Consider the following 22,133-nt stretch of genomic DNA (forward strand, 5'->3'; position numbering starts at 1 on the left):
AGCTCCAGATTCTTAAGAATCAGCTAAATTATTGCCTGTGACATCGTCGGGGGCAGCACCCCTCTTTCCCTTGCCTCATTGAGCATCCTCAACAACACCGGCCCCAATATCCCCGAGAACTTTTTATAAAACTCCACTGGGTACCCGTCTGGAGCCGGGGCCTTACCCGCCTGCATGGCCTTCAAGCCCTCCACTATCTCTTCCAGCCTGATTGGGGCCCCCAGTCCTTCTACCCACTCCCCTTCCCCGTCCACTTTTGGGAAATTCAGCCCCTCCAAGAAGTGCCTCATCCCCTCAGGCCCCGTAGGGGGTCCGGCCTGTACAGCCTGCTGTAGAAGTCCCTAAACGCCTTATTCACCCCTACTGAATCACCAACCAGGTTCCTGTCTCCGTCCTTTACTTTCCCCATCTCCCTAGCTGCCTCCCTCTTCCTGAACTGCTGTGCAAGCATTCTGCTGGCCTTCTCTCCATGTTTATAGATCGCCCCCCTCGCCTTTCTCAGCTGCTCCCTGTGGTCAGCAAGCTAAACTCCACCTGTATCCTCCACCGTTCCCATTAAAAGCCCTGCCTCTGGGGTCTCCGCACCCTCCGATCAATCTGCAGTGTCTCTTTTACCAGTCGGTCCGCCTCTGCCCTCTCCATCTTCTCCCTATGGGCCCGGATCGAGACCACCTCCCCCTGACCACCGCCTTCAGTGCTTCCCACACCACCGCTGCTGAAATTTCCCCCGTGTCATTGACCTGCAGGTAGCTCTGAATACATTTCCTCAGCCGCTCGCACATCCCTTCATCCGCCAAAAGTCCCACATCCAACCTCCAGTGCGGGCGCTGATTACTGTCTTTACTAACCTGCAGGTCAACCCAGTGCGGAGCATGGTCTGAGATTGTAATCGCCGAGTACCCCGTGTTCACCACCCCAGCCAGCAAGGCCCTGCTCAAAATAAAGAAATCAATCCGGGAATACATTTTATGCACGTGTGAGTAGAAGGAAAACTCCTTCACCCTCGGCTGCCCAAATCTCCATGGATCCATCCCCTCCCATCAGCTCCATGAACCCTCTTAGTTCCTTTGCCATTGCTGGCACCCTGCCCGTTTTCGAGCTTGACCGGTCCAAGCCAGGGTCCATAACTGTGTTGAAGTCCCCTCCCATGACCAACCTGTGCGGTCCAGGTCCGGTATCTTCCCCAGCATCCTCTTTATAAACTCCACATCATCCCAATGTGGCGCATAGGCATTTACTAATACCACCTGCACCCCCTCCAGCTTCCCACTGACCATAATGTACTGACCTCCCATGTCCGAAACTATTCTACCCGCCTCAAACACCACCCGCTTATTGATCAGGATCACAAACCCTCTAGTCTTTGAATCTAGTCCCGAGTGAAAGACCTGACGGAGCGATAAATATTTATAACATCCACAAAGAACAGGCTTCAGTGCAGCAGCATCAGGATAATCACTAACCTACCATGAACAATTCTGTGATGTCAGAGGTGTGTGCCCATCCTGCTGAAGCCTCCCAATTACTTGTGAGTATCTTAGTTTGAGGTCACATGAAGTGAGCCTGAGATGGAAGGCTTACATGTGCATTGTCCAGACATCATTTTTATATAGCAAGGGAAATATTTGGTGGTGAGGGAGGGGTGGTGGCGTTTGGTACACTTAAATGAACGCAGGACATTGCATCAAATCAATGAGCCATTCAAGGCCTGAGACTTAGAGAAGGATAAAAGCAAAATATATGTACATCAGTGGAAAGTGGAGACGGTGATTTAACATCCATGTCACCATTGTGCATTCAAAACTTCTTACTTTTCCTTACTCTTCCATTATGTCTAGATGCAGCCCTGACATCTGCAGCAGAGGTAGAGGCAGCCCATTATGCCCTATTGCTTGACATGACTTTGGTGGGTGTCGTCTGGACGCTCAAAGCCTGGCCTGTTAAAAGGCTCCTGCTCAAGGCAGGTGCCTCCTCAGCCTGACCTCAGGAGCTGATGGACGCCACAGGCAGAGTGGAGTTGGAGCAGCAGGGCATTCTTGGCAACTCGTGAGTGTATGGCCCCAGGGCATCCGACTGATGATTCTCCTCCTTTTGGGATCCCAAGGGCCCCTCTCTGACCCCTTGAGGAAAAGGGGAACCTGGAGGTAAGATGAGCCGCTCCGCCCCCTCTCACCTGGTCACTGATGGAATGCATCCATGGTTAGAGCGATAGACTACCGGTTCGAGTGCAAATCTGGCAGACACTGGACGTTTTGCTGGACCTGGATAATCAAGGTTGCCGCCACCCTTTCCATGGAGACTTTGATGTGTTTGTATGCTGGGGCCAAACATCAGACAGAACGTGGACGGACTCCTCGTTCCTTCGTTCCGGTCTGTGGACAGCCTCTGACAACCCTGCCTGATGTTCCCCTGCCTATCTTTGTATCTCCAACACATCTTTGGGCTAACTGTAGAGGCTCTTTATCATACTCTGCAGTGACCTGGTTTCCAAGAGACATCAGAGATGGCATCTGTCACTGCCTCCGTCTGCTGTGGACCCATGTCTGTGAGGTGATCTCCAGATTGTGAACATGAGACTACTCTAGAATTAGGTTCCATCGAGGTGTGTGTTTCTGTGCTGGTGGAGGGTTCAAGTGAACGCAGTGATGGTTCTTCATCAGATGGGAGGTCTGCTTCCTCGTGTAATGTGTCCTGAGCACTTGGGCTGTGTCACCTGGAGGAAGTCATTCATCTTTTCGTGTTGGTGGCTGGAATAGACAGGAAGAGATAATTAATGATTGACTAGGCAGGTTCCTACACTGTAGGTCACTCACAGTCATTGGCTGTGTACATTGAATGGACCCTCATTGGCTTGCTGAGGGAGGCCGATCTCGCCTTCTGCGCAGCTATGATCTCTATCCACACCAGCCAGCTCTGATGCCTGCTCCTTGTCCTCAACTCCGGGTTACTCACTCTGGCTTTCGATTTGTCTCTCTGATTATGGGTGGGCTTGTCCTGGAAAAAGACAAATGGACGGATGAAAAAGCAGTTCAGAAACATGCATGCTTGCTGTGTGTGCTGAGCCCTCCCCAGTAAGTGATGAAGATGCTGTTTGTGTAGGATCTTACAAGAGTTGGGGATCCTAAAGTGACTGGCAGATATTCAGTGCTGATGTCCCATATGCTGGTGGAGTGTGACATCCCAGTGGACTCTAACCCTTAGGCTGCCTGATGCCCTAGTGAGAGTTTGAAGTGCGGAGAAAGTTCACTTACCCTGGTGGAACAGATCAAATCATTCATCCTTTCTAGCAACTGCAGCGGTGTCCTTTTTTGTTGCCCACCGGCGCTGACCTCCTGGCGACGTCCTCCCAGGCCAGTGTGGTTGGCTGGGTAAACCTCCTGCTCCTATCCCGATGAAAGAGGACCTTGCGCTTTCCTGGACAGCCTGGAGGAGATTCTCCAGGGAAGTCTTGCTGAACCATGGAACGGAAGGTTTGTTTCTTTTGGACATTGGGCTAAGGCAGGCTTACAGCCTACACTTGGCCTGGAGTGAGTGAGTGTGTGTGGAAGTGCTGTTGAAATATGGCACAAGGACCTTCGACTACACAAGGTAATGGAGGGGCAGATGAATCATTGCTTACCCTTGCTATGAGATTCAACGAGCTCCTTGCTGATGCATAATGAATAAGCTGAAAAGTGGCCAACCTGGCATGAAACTCCATCCAGTGGGAATCATGCTGATTTTCCCAGCCACCACTGCACTTAAGTCTCCAGAATGGAAAATTGTGTCCTCCGGTACTCTCCACAGATGCTGCCTGACTTGCTGAGTTTTTCTAGCATTTTATATTCTTATTATGGTCTATAGTTTCCTGCTTCCTGTCTCGCTCCTTTCTTGAATAGTGGTGTTATATTTGAGGTTTTTCAATCTGCTGAGACCATTCCAGAATCCAGGGAATTTTGGAAGATTACAGCCAATACATCCATTCTCTCTGCAGTTACTCCATTAAAGGTTCTAGGGTGCAGGTCATCAGGGTACTTGTCATTTTATCCCCATTAGTTTTCCCAGTACTTTTTCTTTGGTGATTTGTGATTATTTTAAGTTTCTCCGTACCTTTTGCTCCCTGCTTTTCTATTATTCTTGGGATATTCTCGTGTGAAGACAGATGCAAAATACTTGTTTAAAGTCTTTGCTATTTCATTGTTTTCCATTATTGATTCACCAGTATCACCCTCTTAAGGACCAATGCTCATTTTGCCTTCTCTTTTTCTTTTTATACATTTTGTACAAGATTTTACTGTGTGTTTTTTTTTATTTCTTGCTTTCCTGCCCTCTTCATTTTTCTTCCTGGACTTTTTTCCGTCTCCACTTCTAAAAACTTTAACACCCAGCCTTTCAGCTGAACTTTATGCATTTTATCCCAACTTCTCTTTTCCAAGCTTCATCTTCAGTTCCAATGTAATTTGTGTTTGGGCCATTTTAAAAATATTATTAGCTCTATCCAACTTTTGATATTAATCGGTTGATATTAATATCAGTTGATATTAATATTTACAACATGTTTTATAATCCAGAACATAATCCAAGTATACATGCATGCTACACTTTAGCAATTAAATGTCTTAATGTTTTACAAATCAAGTCGCAACAGACAGTTTCTGATTAAACTGTTGTTTCATACTTTCAAGATATTTTTTAAAACTGCAGCTTCAGAGTATTTAAACTTGATGCGGAGGATGAAATCAGACTTTGTCCGTAAGCAGATGCTTACAGAACATTATTTCCATTAGGCAAATAAGAAACCTGTTTATTTCACATATTCTATATAGAACTAAGCAAAGAGCACACCCCGCACTGAAATAAATATTAAAACTTGTTAACAATTATGATAGAGCATATTTCAGAAAAATAAAGTGTTAATGCAATATTCTAATATGTTTCTGTCCACTTACAGGAACTGTTGTGTGAATACGGACAGATGGGTTTGTGATTGATGCAGGAATAGTGACAGGCATGGTCTGTCCATTAGGTAGCTGTAACAAGAGAGGAACTGAACCAGATACTGGTCTAAAAATAAGCAAAATTTTAGAATTATTGTAACTGCAATTCCAATAAACGTTGGAACAATTATTAAAAACATGGTTTTAAATGATAAAACTATACAGGTAAAACAGTTCAGTTCCAACTGAAATCGTTATACATTAGTACAAAGATGTACCTTCATCATCCTCAATTTTTAAATGTCAGAATCAGTTTAGGTACAAAATCATACATTTTCTCAAATCTAACTTTTCTTACACAATAACCATAAACTAATTCAAAGCTTCGTAATAAAGAAATAATTTGAATTTATATGGTACCTTTATGATAGCCTCAGGATGTAACCAAGCACTTCACAACCAAAGTAATGGTTTGAAGCACAGCCACTGTAACTATGTTTATAAGCATGGAGGTCAAATTGCACAGAATAACATCCCGTAAACAGTAAATGAGATGCGTGACCAGCTTTTGGTGGCGTTAGATCAAGAATTATTGTTGGACACCAGAATAAATCCCTGCTCCTATACAAATAGTGCTCTGGGAATTTTTACATCCATTTGAACAGGCAGACAGCATGTTGTCTTAAGGTCTCATCCAAATGGCAGCACTTCTGACAATGAAACATTCCCTTAGAATTGTGCTCAATCGTCAGTCCATATTATATGCACAAGTCGATAGTGGAGCAGGAATCCACACTTTCTGACTCAAAAGAAGCAATGCAACCAACTGAGTTAAGTTGACATCGAAGCTCTTTTTATCTTGAATTTTCAACATTTGCAGTTATTTTTTTTTATCTTTGTGAGATTCTCATTGAGTCATCCGGTTACATTATGATTAGGAGGCTTTCAAGCATTTTTAAAATCTGGACAATCAGATGATCTCCTGGTACATGAATCACAAAAAATTAGTATGCAGGTACAGCAAGTGATTAGGCAGGCAAATGGAATGTTGGCATTAATACAAGAGGAATGGAATATAAAAGGAAAGTAGTTTCCAGGACCTTGATAAGACCACATCTGGATTACTGTGTACAGTTTTGGTCTCCTTTTTGAAAAACGTTATAATATCATTAGAAACAAAGAAAGTACACTTGACTCATTCCTGGGAAGAAGGGCTTATCTTATGAAGAAAGGTTGAACAGGTTGGATCTGTACCCATTGGGAATTTTGAAGCACGAGAGGCGATCTTACTAAAAATATAAGATCCTGAGGGGACCTGATGGGAGTGGATACTGGAAGAATGTTTTATCTTGTGGGGGAGACCAGAATTAGGGGACATAATTGAAGAATACGAGGTCTCTCTTTTAAGACGAAAATGAGGACAAATTATTTCTCTCAGATAGTAAATAATAGGTAGAATTCTCTTCCCCAGAAAGTAGAGGGTCGGTCATTGGATTTATTGAAGACTGAGATAGATAGACTTTTAATATATATAAGGGGGCCATGGGTTATAGAGGGGGGGGGGGGGGGGGGGGGGAGTGGAGTTGAGACCACAGCCAGATCAATCATGAGCTTATCAAATGGTAGAGCAGGCTCAAAGGGTCACATGGCCTCCTCCTACTCCTAAGGTCCTATATATTCCTCAGTTTCCTACATTTTAGATTTGGAGGCTACAATTCACCAGTGTTTAACCAAATTATTATGTCTACAACAAAAATGGAAAATAGAACAAAAAATCTCAATACTTACACTATGTTTCTGTTTGTTGGTGGAGTCTGTGTGATGACAGAAGTAGAGGTTGGAGAGGGCAAAGCCTGTTGTATGACAACACCACTTTCTGAATTTGCAAGTAACACATTAGGAACTTGCAACGATGCTGGACGAATAGTTGATACAGTTGGTGTTGTCTGTTGTAATGGGGCATCCTGTAACAAAATTCCAAAATGGCATTAACTTGATATTTACAAGTGCTTATATAAATGAGTTTTCGTCTCACTAGCAGCTGCCCCATGTTGTTAATAATAGTAAGTTAGAGGATAAGATTTTTTATTCCCTGTAACATTCAATATATCATCAAGTCCAGTAATTCATGGATGACACAGTGGTTAGCACTGCTACCTCACAGCATCAGGGACCCAGGTTCAGTTCCAGTCTTGGGTAACTGTGTGGAGTTTGCACATTCTCCCCATGTCTGCGTGAGTTTCCTCCAACAGTCCAACGATGTGCAGATTAGATGGATTGCACATGATAAATTGTCCCATAGTGTTCAAAGATATTTAAGTTGACTTCCGGTTGTGGCTATGCGGAGCTAAGTCGCACGTTCGGCAGCTCCCGCTAAAAACTGACTTTTGGGCTCATCTTAGGGCCCGTAACGGCGCTTGTTCGACGTTTCCCGGTGAGGGAAGGAGACAGCAACATTCCCCCGATAGTGTATGGGGTGGACCAGGAGTGGAGCGATTTAAAAAGTGGCATTGAAGCAAAGAAAGGTGCGAGGGAGGAGGACCAAGATGGCAGCGGGCGAAGACCAGGCAGCGTGGAGGCAGTGGGCGCAAGAGCAGCAGGAGCTTCTCCAGCGCTGTTTTAAGGAACTAAATGCAGAGCTGCTGGAGCCAATGAAGGCTTCAATCGATAAGCTGCTGGAGACCCAGACGGCCCAAGGGGCGGCGATCCGGGAGGTCCTGCAGAAGGTCTCGGAGAACGAGGACGAGATCTTGGGCCTGGCGGTGAAGGTGGAGGCGCACGAGGCGCTCCACAGGAAATGGCAGGCGAGGTTCCAGGAGATGGAGAACCGGTCAAGGCGGAAAAACCTGCGGATCCTGGGTCTCCCGGAGGGGCTGGAGGGATCGAACGTGGGGGCCTAGGTGGTCACCATGCTGAATTCGCTGATGGGAGCGGGGGCCTTTCAGGGGCCCTTGGAGCTGGAGGGGGACCACCGAGCGCTGGCGAGGAGGCCCAAGCCCAGCGAGCCGCTGCGGGCGGTGCTGATGCGGTTCCACCAGTTTGCTGATCAAGAATGTGTGTTAAGGTGGGCCAAGAAGGAGTGGAGCAGCAGCTGGGAGAACGCGGAGGTCCGGATCTACCAGGATTGGAGTGCAGAGGTGGCGAATAAGAGGGCCAGCTACAACCGGGCGAAGGCAGTGCTGCACAGGAAGGGGGTGAAGTTCAGTATGCTGCAGCCGGCGCATCTGTGGGTCAACTATAAGGATCGACACCACTATTTCGAGTCCCCGGAGGAGGCGTGGGCCTTTGTTCAGGCCGAAAAACTGGACTCAGACTAAGGGTCGGGGATGAGGGGTCGCGGTGGAGGGATGGTTGGGGATTGTTGGGTTGATGGTTGGGGATTGTTGGGGGGGGGGGGGGGGAGGTCTGAGTTGGGGGTAGCGAGTGGAACGCGCAAGCTTTTTTCCCCGCGTTTAGGGCTGAAGGGGCAGGGCCGGAGCTGGAAAGTGAGGGCTTTTTCTCCCGCGCTGGGAGTGGAATGGATGAGATCCTGCTGGTGGACAGGGGGAGGGGGGGGGAGAAGTTCCACACTGGGGGGGGACGATGGAGCGGCGGGAGTGACCGGGGTCAGCAGGAGTCAGCTGACTTACGGGAGTGCAATGGGGGGTGCAATGCAGCTAGGGGGGTACCTAGCTGGGGCCGGGGAGGGGGTGGGGGGGGGACCGGCTTGCTGCTGGAATGGCCAAGGGGGAGCTGGAGTTGGTAGAAGAGGTCGGGGCGGGGGTCTGCCGCTGTGGGGAACGGGCTGTGCGGGGGGCGCGGGCATGTGGCTGGCCTAGGAAGGGATATGGCTAGTCGGCGGGGGAGAAGGGTGAGTAGCCCCCTGATCCGGCTGATAACCTTGAATGTAAGGGGACTGAATGGGCCGGTCAAGCGCGCCCGGGTGTTCGCGCACCTGAAGTGGCTGAAGGCGGATGTGGCCATGCTTCAGGAGACGCACCTGAGGGTGGCGGATCAGGTAAGGTTGAGAAAGGGGTGGGTAGGGCAGGTGTTTCATTCGGGTTTGGATGCAAAATATCGGGGGGGTGACGATCTTGGTGGGGAAGAGAGTGTCGTTTGAGGCGTCGAGCATTGTGGCAGACAATGGCGGTAGGTATGTGATGGTAAGTGGCAAGCTGCAGGGGGAGCGGTTGGTGTTGGTCAATGTATATGCCCCGAATTGGGACGATGCGGGGTTCATGCGGCGTATGCTGGGCCGGATTCCGGACCTGGAGACAGGGGCCTGATAATGGGGGGGGGGGGGATTTCAACACGGTGCTGGATCCGACATTGGATCGTTCTAGGTCTAGGACGGGCAGGAGGCCGGCGGCGGCCAAGGTGCTGAGGGGGTTCATGGACCAGATGGGAGGGGTGGATCTATGGAGGTTTGCGAGGCCGGGGGATTTTCATTCTTCTCCCATGTTCACAAGGCCTACTCCCGGACTGACTTTTTTGTCATGAGCAGGGCGCTGATTCCGAGGGTGGAGGATATGGAGTACTCGGCGATAGCCATTTCTGATCATGCTCCGCACTGGGTGGACCTCGGGTTGGGGGAGGAGAGGGACCAGCGCCCATTGTGGCGCCTAGAGGTGGGGTTGCTGGCGGACGAGGAGGTGAGCGGGCGGGTCCGGAAGTGTATACAGAGGTACCTGGAGGCTAATGACAATGGGGAGGTGAAAGTAGGGGTGGTCTGGGAGGCACTGAAGGCGGCGGTAGGAGGAGAGCTGATTTCTATTAGGGCACACAAGGAGAGGGGGGAGAGGAGAGGGAGAGGTTGGTGGGGAAGACGGTGAGGGTGGATAGGAGGTACGCGGAGGCCCCGGAGGAGGGATTGCTTAGGGAGCGGCGTAGCCTCCAGGCTGAGTTCGATTTGTTGACCACCAGGAAGGCAGAGACGCAGTGGAGGAAGGCGCATATGAATACGGAGAAAAGGCGAGCCGGATGCTGGCGCACCAGTTTCGGAAGCGAGAGGCAGCTAGGGAAATCGGGGGAGTTAGGGATGGAGGAGGGAACACGGTGCAAAGTGTGGTGGGTATCAATGGGGTCTTCAGGGACTTCTACGAGGAATTGTACCGGTCTGAGCCCCTACTGGACGAGGGAGGGATGGGTCGCTTCCTGGACAGGCTGAGGCTTCCGAGGGTGGAGGAGAGGCGGGTGGCGGGGTTGGGGGTGCCGGTTGGGTTGGATGAGTTGGTCAAAGGGATAGGGAACATGCAGGCGGGGAAGGCACCGGGGCCGGATGGGTTCCCGGTTGCATTCTACAAGACGTATGCGGACCTGCTGGGCCCGCTGTTGGTAAGGACCTTTAACGAGGCAAGGGAAGGGAGGGCTCTGCCCCCAACGATGTCTAGAGCGCTGATTTCCCTGATCCTGAAGCGGGACAAGGATCCCCTACAGTGTGGGTCATACAGACCGATCTCACTCTTAAATGGAGATGCAAAGTTGCTGGCAAAGATTTTGGCCATGAGGATAGAGGACTGTGTGCCGCAGGTCAAACACGAGGATTAGACGGGGTTCGTGAAAGGGAGGCAGTTGAACACCAATGTACGAAGGCTCCAGAATGTTATAATGATGCCGGCGATGGAAGGGGAGGCGGAGATAGTGGCGGCGATGGATACGGAGAAGGCCTTTGATAGAGTGGAATTGGGGTACCTGTGGGAGGTGTTGAAGAGGTTCGGGTTCGGGGAGGGGTTCGTCAGGTGGGTGAGGCTGCTGTAGGAGGCCCCGGTGGCGAGCGTGGCCACGAACAGAAGGAGGTCAGGGTATTTCCGGCTACACCGGGGGACGAGGCAGGGGTGTCCCCTGTCCCCCCTGCTCTTTGCACTGGCGATTGAACCCCTGGCCATGGCGTTGAGGGAGTCGAGCAACTGGAGGGGGCTGGGGAGGAGCATCGGGTGTCCCTCTATGCGGATGATTTGCTGCTATATGTGGCGGACCCGGTGGGGGGAATGCCGGAGGTGATGAGGATCCTCAGGGAGTTTGGAGATTTCTCCGGGTACAAGCTTAATATGGGGAAGAGTGAGCTGTTCGTAGTGCACCCGGGGGACCAGGAGAGGGGGATTGGTGAGCTCCCGCTAAAAAGGGCGGAGAGGAGTTTCAGGTACCTGGGGGTCCAGGTGGCTAGGAGCTGGGGGGCCCTACATTAGCTTAACTTCACAAGGCTTGTGGAACAGATGGAGGAGGAGTTTAAGAGGTGGGACGTGCTGCCACTCTCCCTGGCGGGTAGAGTGCAGTCAGTTAAAATGACGGTGCTCCCGAGGTTTTTGTTCCTGTTCCAATGCCTCCCCATCCTGATCCCTAGGGCCTTCTTCAAGCGGGTTAACAGGAGTGTTATGGGGTTTGCATGGGCGCAGAAGACCCCCGAGGGTGTTCCTGGAGCGGTGCAGGGATGGGGGGTCTTGGCGCTGCCGAACCTCTGTGGGTATTATTGGGCCGCCAACGTGGCAACGGTGTGTAAGTGGGTGATGGAGGGGGACGGGGTGGCATGGAAGAGGCTGGAGATGGCGTCCTGTGTGGGCACGAGCCTGGAGGCACTGGTGACGGCGCCGCTGCCGCTTCCTCCAACGAGGTACACCACGAGCCCAGTGGTGGCGGCTACCCTCAAAATTTGGGGGCAATGGAGACGTCACATGGGGGAGGTGGGGGCCTCGGTGTGGTGCCCTATTCGGGGGAACCACCGGTTTGTCCCGGGGAGGATGGACGGAGGGTTTCTGAGCTGGCACAGGGTAGGTATTAGAAGGATGGGGGACCTGTTTGTGGACGGGAAATTCGCGAGCCTGGGTGAGCTGGAGGAGAAGTTTGGGCTCCCCCCGGGGAACACCTTCATATTGTGAAAATTTGAATAAAAATTATTTTAAAAAAAAAAGATATTTAAGTTAGGTGGATTGGCCATGATCAATGCGTGGGGTTATTGGGATAGGGGGAGTGGCTCTTTCGGAGGATCGGTGCAGACTCGATGGGCGAAATGGCCTCCTTCTGTACTGTAGGGACTTTATGGTAATCAATGACAGAAGAAGGTGTGGGAGGGAGAAGGCGAAGGAAAGAAGGATGACAATCACAAATGACCGGGTTGGGATGCGACGGAGGAAGAAGATGAGGAATGAGTCAAGAAAGTGAATGGTGCTGGGGGGAGTAGGACGGCAGGAGCTTGGGGGCAGATAATCAATATGCAGTGGTGAGGTTTGGGGAAATTCCTACCTATCATCCACCAAAACATGGTCCATTTATCGGTGTTTTAAATTTGCTCTGTCGGGATTTGAGCATTAGATGAAGTAAAGAGACCGTGAATCATAAAATCATAGCATCAGGAAGGGATTTTGTGGAAGAGTCAAGGCGTATGGAGTGTTTGCAAATCCTGGATTCCAATATGTAAAATTCATAGGCTAGAAAAGGCCATCAGTGTTGGAGACAGAAGCTTTAAGTGAGGCAGGGGAGGCTCCAGCTAAAGGACATAGGATCTTTTCGTAGAGGCTACATGGTGGTGTACTGTATGTATGCTTGGATACTAAAAGTTAACTTGTAAAGAAATAATTGAATAACAACTTGCATTAATGCAGTACTTTTGACAGAGTAAAACATCCCAAGGTGTTTCACAAACAAATTTAACATGGATCACCAAAAGTAGATTATAGAAGTGAGGTAGGTTTTAAAGGAGAAGTAAAGAGGTTTAAGGAGGAAATGCCAGAGTCTGTTGTCCAGACAGGTGAAGGAATGGCTGCCAGTGGTGGAGTCATTAAAATCAGGAATAAACAAAGACCAGAATGTGAGGAGTTCAAGATTTTGGTGATTTATAGGGCTGGAATAGATGAGAAAAGATGAGGCCATGGATAGATTTTAAAACAAGGATGCAAATGTTTTAACTGAAGCGTTGCTATATCAGGAGCCAATGTACGTCAATGAGCATGGGGTGATGGGTGAATAGCATTTCATCTTCACACAATTTTAAAAATATCATCAAATTACTCTTGCGGGGTCAAAACAAGTGTGATTAGTCACTTGGCCAGTTCATGGTACTGGTTTTGTTTTCCAAATCTAATGAAACATCATGAAATGTCTTTCTTTGACAATGTATGGTCCTATTACACCAGAGATGTAACTGGTGCTGCATTCAAATGTTGACAGGTTCGCGGCAGATTCTGCCTTTGACAGAACTTGATATAGGAGCTTTTAATGCACTACTGGCAGGAGGATGGTAATTACAGCTTGACAAATTTACATAGGCAGTTTCCAATACAAATATGTATGCAGGAATTTATGATAAAAATGAAGACAGAGGGCAGGATTCTGTGTTTCTGAGACTAAGTGTTGACGCCAACGCAGAATCTGTGGACTTTTACGACAGAAAAACCGGTGCCGCACCTGGACTAATTCCGCTACCGTTGGGGGGCTAGCACCGGTGCAGTGTGGAACACAATCGATTCCATGGTGTGGGATTCACCAGACCCGTGATCAACAGTCGGGAGGCTGACACACATATACATTACAATCCCCCCACACACTCATCCCAGCCAACAAGATGGCACTGGTTGCGCTGGAGCGGGCCCACACAGCTGATGGGTCGGCTGGGGCCAGAGGGCGCCCAGGGGGGACACTTTTAGACCTGCGGCACTAGGTTCAAAGTGGGCTGTTAGCCGTGTGAACATAGAACATGCAGTGCAGAAGGAGGCTATTCGGCTCATCGAGTCTGCACCGACCCACTTAAGCCCTCACTTCCACCCTATCCCCGTAACCCAATAACCCCTCCTAACCTTTTTTTTGGACACTAAGGGCAATTTATCATGGCCAATCCACCTAACCTGCATGGCTTTGGACTGTGGGAGGAAACCAGAGCACCCGAGGAAACCCACGCAGACACGGGGAGAACGTGCAGACTCCGCATAGACTGTGTCCCAGCAGGGAATCGAACCTGGGACATTGGTGCTGTGAAGCCACAGTGCTAGCTGCTTGTATTACCGTGCTGCCCTCAAGTTGGTGCTTGAATACAGGTTTGTGAATCCAGGGAAATAAATCACTGGGGATGAGATTGAAACTCTGCAGGGGGGCTGCCATTGAGGCGTTCTGATTTGGAGCGACTTTTGAAGAATTCCAAAGCAAGTTCTTCGAAGGTGAAGTCGAGGATCTCTCCTAAGAGGCAAAAGTTTCAAAAATATTGGTGTTTACTGTTTTCTGGGTGGGTTACTGAGAAATTTGTGGATTTTTGTCTTGGTCGCATTTGCCACTTTCTAAAAAAATTAATTTACGGGATGTGGACGTCGCTGGTTCGGCCAGCATTTATTGCCCATCCCTAGTTGCCCTTCAGAAGGTGGTGCTGAACTGCCTTCTTGAACTGCTGCAGTCCCTTATTGTTTAGTGTGTTGTGTTCAACCATAGCTAATTCAAATATGCTTACAATAATAATAATCTTTATTGCCACAAGTAGGCTTACATTAACACTGCAATGAAGTTACTGTAAAAATCTCCTAGTTGCCACACTCCGGCGCCTGTTTGGGTATACAGCGGGAGAATTCAGAATTTGCAAATTACCTAACAGCACACCTTTCGGGACTTGTACGAGGAAACCGGAGCACTGGAGGAAACCTGTGCGCAGCTGCATGGCTGCCTTGCCGGCTGCGGCAATGGTGTTCCATGCCCATCCACCCCAACCCCACAGCCCCCTCCCACTACTCCCCCCAGCCCTGGCAGAAGCCCTCCAGCCAGCGGCACAACTGTCGGCAAACTATGGCGATGTTGGACACTTTCCATATCCCTCTCTTTCTCTCTCAGCAGCCGCCACTCCGATTTCACTATTTTTAAAAGCACAAGTGAACACGTCATCGGGAACTCTGCCCATTGGAGGCAGAGAATATTGGGTCGAGCCCGCTAATCATAGAATCATTGAATTTACAGTGCAGAAGGGGGCCATTCAGCCCATCGAGTCAGCACCGGCCCTCGGAAAGACCACCCCACTTAAACCCACACCTCCATCCCATCCCCCTAACCCAACCTAATGATATGCAAACGGTGTCTACTATATGTGTGTTCCAGAACGCGTTGACGCCGCTGTCAAGGTTCTTGAGCATTGTGATTTGGCATCAAATCAATACCTGCCGTGATTTTGGCGTTGGAACCGATTCTCCGTCCGATCGCCTTTGCCGATTTCAGAGTCGACTAACAGAGAATCCCGCCCAGGATGTATGACTTTAAACAGGAATGGAAGTCAGTACAGGAAACTCGGTTTATGATATATTACTATTGTAAATTGCCTGTGGCATTGCTCACGATCAGATGATGAATAGAAGTTAGTTTTACATATGCAAGATAACAAGAGGATAGGGTGACATCAGAAACGTTCGCCACACAGCAATCTAGTGGTCAAGACCAGTTATGATAGATAATACAACAGAATTGACTGGGAAACCTTGACAGTAATTTACAATGATAATTGCTGACACAAAAGGGTAACCAAAAATCCAAACAATAGGAATTAAGGTTTGTGACAGGATGTGAGGTTGTTTGTAAATGGGTTGCTTACGAGGCCACTTCAGAGGGCATTTGGAGTGAAGCACTTATTATATGACTGAGTTATTGTACCAGGTAGAGATGGCAGGTTCCCTTCATTGAAGGACATTTGTGATCCAGTTGAGTTTTTACAATAACCCAGCAGTATTGAAGGTAATTTTTTTCCTGGTGCTAACCCATAAATTATCAGATTTATTGAATTTCATTTTACAACTTTCCATAATGGGATTTGAAGTCGTAACTTGTAGTGCACATCTGATGCAAGATTTTTAATAATATGTTATAGATAGTAACACAGAATAGTTTTTGAAGTAGCCAATAGAGAGCATAAGATGAACTTGTTAATAGTATACAATGATCAATTTTAATATATTTTTCTCATTTTTTAAAGATATATAGCATCATTTTACTGAACCATGGTTTATGGTTCATCAAATTTAAAACCATTAAAATCAATCATACAATCAAAGCAAAATCAGTCTCATCATCATAGACTTCAGGGGAATTTAGTGAAACATGACAACCATGCTAAATGTTAACTGCATCTTTTATTTATTAAAAGTTCATGACAATAGACAAAATAACTTCCAAAAAACACATACATGGTATAATGTAGTACATGGATTCAAATCTGCAAGGTAAAATAGGTGTAGCGTTCCCAATAATCTCATCGAAAGTATCAAATTTGACTGAAAAATGATGTAACTATTTGATATGTACACTATGTATCATTTATACAGCGCTATAGACATGATCCAACACTACAACCAGAAAATTAGGGTGGAGTTCTCCAGCTAACAAGGTTTTCTCCCAGCAGAGGCAGCTTGCCATTGGCTGCCGATGGGATCTTCCAGTCCTGCTGAAGTCTATGGCGATGTACATTCCTTTCTCTGAGTTGCCATCGGGAACCTGTGACGGGGGTCAACTTCAGCGGGACTGGAAGATCCTGCTGGTGGGAAGCAGTGGAGAGTTCCGCCTTTATTCTGTCCACTGAATAAAACCATGTCCGTTTGAGTAGTTAATTGCCACTGACACCAGCAAACTCTCAATCCATTGTTCCCATTGTATTAGATATTGAATGCTGTGTCAAGTCAATAGCCTGTCAATTCTGGCAGCAGTGGTTCAGCCTACTCAAGGTTATAATGGGAATTCAGAAGTTGATATCCATAATGTTAATTCTAGTCTAGCACAAGCTAACTGATGCCCCAAAATTCACAATAAATCATAACACAGCTCAATACTGATATCAAATATATTTGGACAAATGTGACACCTTGGTTAAGCTGAAAACAATATGCTGATGGGTACACTGAGTCTACAATGATACACCAGGATCCTCTGAATCACTGAGCACTATCATAACTGAATTCAGCATGTACACTTCGCATAACATTATGTATCAGCTGTAGGCACCACATAACTCAAACAGCTGGAATGCTTTATGTACTTGGGGAAAAAAAAATTTTACTCAGGGAAATAACAGACGCGAAAGGCTGGCAGTTTGATTTGTCTGAGCCATCTCTGGAGTACTTCTTTAAAAGTTCACTGTATAAATATGTACTGCAAAGCTAAATAAACTACTTTTGCAGGTTATATGATTCACCACGGAAGAAGAAGCAAACTTGAATTAATACAACACTTCATCACATCTCTTAGAAACATCCCAAAGTCTTTTCATAAAACAAATTACATTTTTCAGTTACTGTTGCAATAAGATCAACTATTTGGTACACAGTAAGGACAGACAAACAACAACGACATGAACGCCCAAATAACCTTTTAAATCTTCCTAAATCCGTGGCTATCTTTCCCTGAACTCCATGTTTGAATCCCTCCAATGAGGTCAAAACTCCTACCTCAGCACAGTAAAAACTCTTCTCGAAGTCACAAATGATATCATACGTGTCTGTAACAAAGGTAAACTATCAATCCTCATTCCTCTAAATCTGCCTGCAGCCTTTGGCATGGTTGACCCACCATCCATCCCTGCTGTCTTCCAGCTGGGTGGGAAAGCACTCACCTGATTCCATTCTTACTTTTGTGAGGGCCACGAAGAATCCAGCACGAGTTTTAAGGATACAAAGTAATAACATTTATTTACAATAACATATATATATAACAGCAGCAGACTTCCCTTGCTGCACACTCCTTCCTGCTGATTCCTAAACTGGCCAGCTTTATTTATACTAGTTTACTAATGGTTTCTCCGCTCCCCTCATTGGGGAAGCTCATACTCCCACAGGATTGTGGGATTGTCATTAGTCCCCAGCCAATGGTAAGTAGGCAGGTTATAACACTTACTTAACGAACAGCCAGAGAATCACCTGCAATAGGTCTGTACCGTGACATCTTGTGTCCCCAAGGATTTCTCCGTGGCCCTTCCCATTTATCACTTACATGCTGACCCTCAGCAACATCATTCGAAAATGTAGCATCAGTTTTCATATATATGTTGAACTCTACCTCACCAGCAACTCTCTCGACTCTTCCACTGTCTTTAAATTATTAGACTGCTTGTCCATACCAGGATGAGTAGAAATTTCCTTCAACCAAATATTGGGAAGACCATTGACCCCTGACATGAGCTCCGTTCCTTAACCATCAATTCCATCCTGCTCCCTGGCAACTATCTGATGTACAACCAGACTGGCAACCTTGGTATTATGGGCAGAACATTGCCAGATGTTTTTAAAGTGTCAGGCTCAGACTGAACATTGCCCTCCAGCTTCACAGACCAGTTTTTAAGATGGATTTTAAGCCTCTCTGAAAAAAAGACAATGAGTGAGCATGGTTTATGCCGTCAATCAGGTGGGGCGGGGTCTGATAGAGCCAACATTCGCTTCACAGCGAAAGAGGGTGCCCAATCAGAACTGAAGTGGAACACTTCTCCCTGCAATCCCCCACCGCCCTCCCCTCCAGTGGGCGGGGCAATCATCAGGGCTGCCACCCAGCCCCACCTTTGTCAATCATCGGGGGCTCTGCTAACACCCTCAACAATCATCAGGTGCGCCCCCCCCCCCCCATTCCCCCATCAATGATCGGGGCTCCTCCCACACCCCTCCGGACAATCATCGGGAGCTCTGGAAACCAACCCCCCCCCCCCGGGTGGGGCACCCACGAAGGCCCGCACCTGGCATTTCCCATTGGCATAGGTTGGCATTGTGCCAACCTGGCAGTAGAGCTGCCAACCTTTCCCAACAGAAATCAGTATTCCAGATACCAAAACCAGTGTTTTGCAGTAAAATCAGTATTTTAATTTCAAAGAAAAATGCACACCAATTTGAAGTACTGCTTTACACATTTATTGCACATATCTAAAACACAAATGGAAAATGAAAATCCAATGCTTTAACATAAATGTACATGCACCACGCGAAGGATCGCGTGACACGCATGCTCTGTATAGTGTGCAGAGTGGAGATGAGAGGGGGCGGGGCCTCTGCGTAGGGCCCTGTCTTCCAGCAGCCATCGCCAAGGAAACCAATTGAAGGGTTTCTGGAGGAATGCCTTCACTGCGGCTTGGCAAACAGCTCCTCTTCCCATCTCCCCGTCCGTTCCCCGACCCCACAAAACCAGCCAGCCCTTTACAGGGAGTTGTCACATGATATTTTTTTTCTTTCCTCCCAAAAATAACTCCTCTCGCTTAAATACTCTCCTGCAGTGTGGTGTCAGGTTGGATTTGACCGAAGGCTGCAGTGGATTGCGTATTTCAACGTGAGAAATCGTATTGCCATATTCAAGCAAATTTTCTGCATGAAATATGGAAAATCCGTGCTAGTTGGCAGCGCTGTGGCAGTAACAGCCTGTGCCAGGTAGGCTATGACAGGGCACTGGCCGGGCATGCCCCTTTCTCCCCAGGGCTATACTTACCTTTGCGCCACTGGAGGAATTCCCCTCGTCTGAATCTCGTTTTAAAATGCCGACGTGGTGGGGGGTTGGGTACTGATATTTAAATCTATTCAAATCCATTAAATTTATTCAATCCATTAAAATTGGGTTCTTGTCCTTTGTGGGTCTGAAGATCGTGACATCACTGGCAAGGGGCGGGGAAAATCAGGAACGCGATCCGATTCTCTGGATTTCGTCTCCTGTCGCCGTTCTCTCTGAGCTTGAGACGTGCTTCTCACCACATTTCCTCGCCATCACTGAAACTGTCTATTTCCACTTCTGTATCATCACCCACCTCTGCCCCAAGCTCATCTGTTGCTCAAACCCTCATCCATTCTTTATTACTTCTATATTTGATTATTCCAAGCACTCCTAACCAGCCCTCCCATATTCTACCCACTGTAAACCCGAGGTCATCAGAAATTCTGGTGCCCATGCCCTTAGTTCACCCATTACAACTATACTGATCTACACTGGCTGCCATTTAAGCAAAGGTACAAATTCTCATCCTTGTTTTCAGATCCCTCCATGGCCACTTCTCCTTCCCTATCTCTAAACTTCTCCACCCCTACAACACTCTGCACTACTCCAAATTTGGGCTCTTGAGAATTCCTAATTTTAACAGCTCCACCTACCTGTGGTGTGCCTTCAGCTGTCAAGCACCATAAACTCTGTAATTCCCTCCTTAAACCATTCCACCTCCCTTTCTTCCTTTAAGACGTTCCTAAAACCTACCTCTTTGACCAAGATTTTGGTCATCTGCCTCAATATCTCCTCAGCGCCCAGTGCTGAATTTAACTTTATATCACTCTTAGGAAGTGCCTTGCGACATTTTATCACTTTAAAGATATTATGAAAATACCAATTATTGTTGTAGTTGAATTCTTGTCTCCAACACAGAGCACTGCACCAAAGTATCAGCCTATATTAAATGATCAAGCTTTGATGGAACTCACAACTCAGATGCGAGAGTGTTACCGTTGTCTCAAGCTGACATTAAATCCATCTAATAACGAATAGGCAATAATAGATTTATTGAGATCATAAATGTTCTCCATAAATGATTGGCCTCCCAGTTACATTACTTTATTCCAAGCTCTGCTGATTCTCTTATGTCACTTTAAAGTAAGTTTCTTTCAAAAGATTACATTTTACATATTAACAAATTGAACTTTTCTTGTTTTACCTACATCAACAAAAAGACAAAAAGGATTGAAAAAACAATTAACTTATCAAACTGCATTCTTCTTTATATCGGCTTACTTCAAACAACAATATTTTCTCTTTACTATCACTGCCATATCATTTTGAGTGAAGAAATGTAATTCAATGTAATATTCTGGGTTTAGTTCATCTATATATATATATATATACACAATTTCATATTTTATATATATCAATGAGGTCCTCCTTAACTATCCGTCTAGTGTGTGGAGCTAATAACTAGACTGTCATGAAATGATACGCTGGACTGCCTTGTTGCAGAACTTAATTTCTGCCACTAGATGCAGCTGCAGCATCTACGAGCTAAAAAGAAAGGGAATACAAGAAAATAAATAACAGATCAGAAAAGCTTTTGACACCATATCACATGATTTGTCCACCACATAATAAGACACAGAACGTTAGGCAAGCTTCTAAGATACACTGAAAACTGAATAAACCAGAGACGACAAAGGTTGATTGTCAATGGAATTGCAGCAACGAGTTTAATATTTGGGCCATTGCCGTTTATGGTATATATGAAATATTAGGAGCTAGGGCTGAATGCAAAGAATTTGCATCAGGCACCCTTCAGAGCAAGTCTGGCCAGGTTCTCGCTAAGAGGGTAGAATGTCTGTTCAAGGTGTGAGTCTTGAAACTTATGTAACTGTTTAATACAAACATAGGGCTTGATTTAACTAATTGGGTTGTTATGGATAGTTCAAACATGTGTTTCCTGGCGTTCACGGCATTGAGAAACACATGGCTGTACAACTTGACTTGCGCTATATAAGGAACCTCGGCGGGGAACGCGCGGCCGAGGCCGCACATAGTCCCGTTTTGTACACTAGGGAGATCCGCTCTCCAGAACTCCTCAGTATAGCTCCGAGGCCCCCAAAGCGACTCCCGACCGCCCCCCCAACCCCTACGCAGGGCACCCCCTGCCCGATTGCGCATGGAACAAATGGCAGCTTGGCAGTGGCAAACTGGCAGTGTCTCTGTCTGTGTTATTCAGTCTGGCACACAGGTGACACTGCCAGGATGTTTGGCTGGCACTGCCAAGGTGCCTGGGTAGCACTGCCAGGGTGCCAGGCTGGCATTTTTTGCACAGGCTCGAATGGGCTGGAGGTGTCCTGCGTGTGTGTTGGGGAGGATGCAGGAGGGTAAGCGGGGACCATCCCATACTGCGTTTGGGCTGGTGGGGATCGCTTTGGGAGTCTTGGAGTTCAGGAGTGGAGCTCCCAGTGTATAAAATGGGGCTATGTGGGGCCTCGGTTGCGCGTTACCCACTGAGGCCCCTAATACAATGCGAGTTGCGTTGTATAGCCATGTCTTTCTCGGCGCTGCGTGCGCCGGGAAACACATAGCTAAACGTGCTCGCTGTGGGACTTTGTTTCCAATTGGTTGAATCGTGCCTGCAATGATTCAACTGTATAAGCTGTAAGCAACAGAATTATTATATTTTTAAAAATAAATTTAGAATACTCAATTATTATTTTTCCAATTAAGGGGCAATTTAGCGTATCCGACCCACCTAACATGCACATCTTTGGGTTGTGGGGGTGAAACCACGCAACCACGGGGAGACTGTGCAAACTCCATACGGACAGT

The 22,133-nt window shown here is 47.4% G+C and overlaps 1 protein-coding gene across 15 annotated transcripts in view; it reads right to left on the minus strand.

Moving 5' to 3' along the window:
* Positions 1-22,133, minus strand: part of atf2 (activating transcription factor 2) — a 282,067-nt gene that overhangs the window by 124,432 nt on the left and 135,502 nt on the right. For all 15 annotated transcript variants that reach the window (XM_072476561.1, XM_072476517.1, XM_072476614.1 and 12 more), the window contains 2 exons: positions 6,705-6,880; positions 4,929-5,043 (listed from right to left, as the gene is read on the minus strand). In XM_072476561.1, coding sequence (XP_072332662.1) covers positions 4,929-5,043; positions 6,705-6,880 — 291 coding nt within the window. The remainder of the gene's footprint in view (positions 1-4,928; positions 5,044-6,704; positions 6,881-22,133) is intronic.

This window comes from Scyliorhinus torazame, chromosome 2, assembly GCF_047496885.1.
Source record: "Scyliorhinus torazame isolate Kashiwa2021f chromosome 2, sScyTor2.1, whole genome shotgun sequence".
In the NCBI taxonomy this organism is placed as follows: domain Eukaryota; kingdom Metazoa; phylum Chordata; class Chondrichthyes; order Carcharhiniformes; family Scyliorhinidae; genus Scyliorhinus; species Scyliorhinus torazame.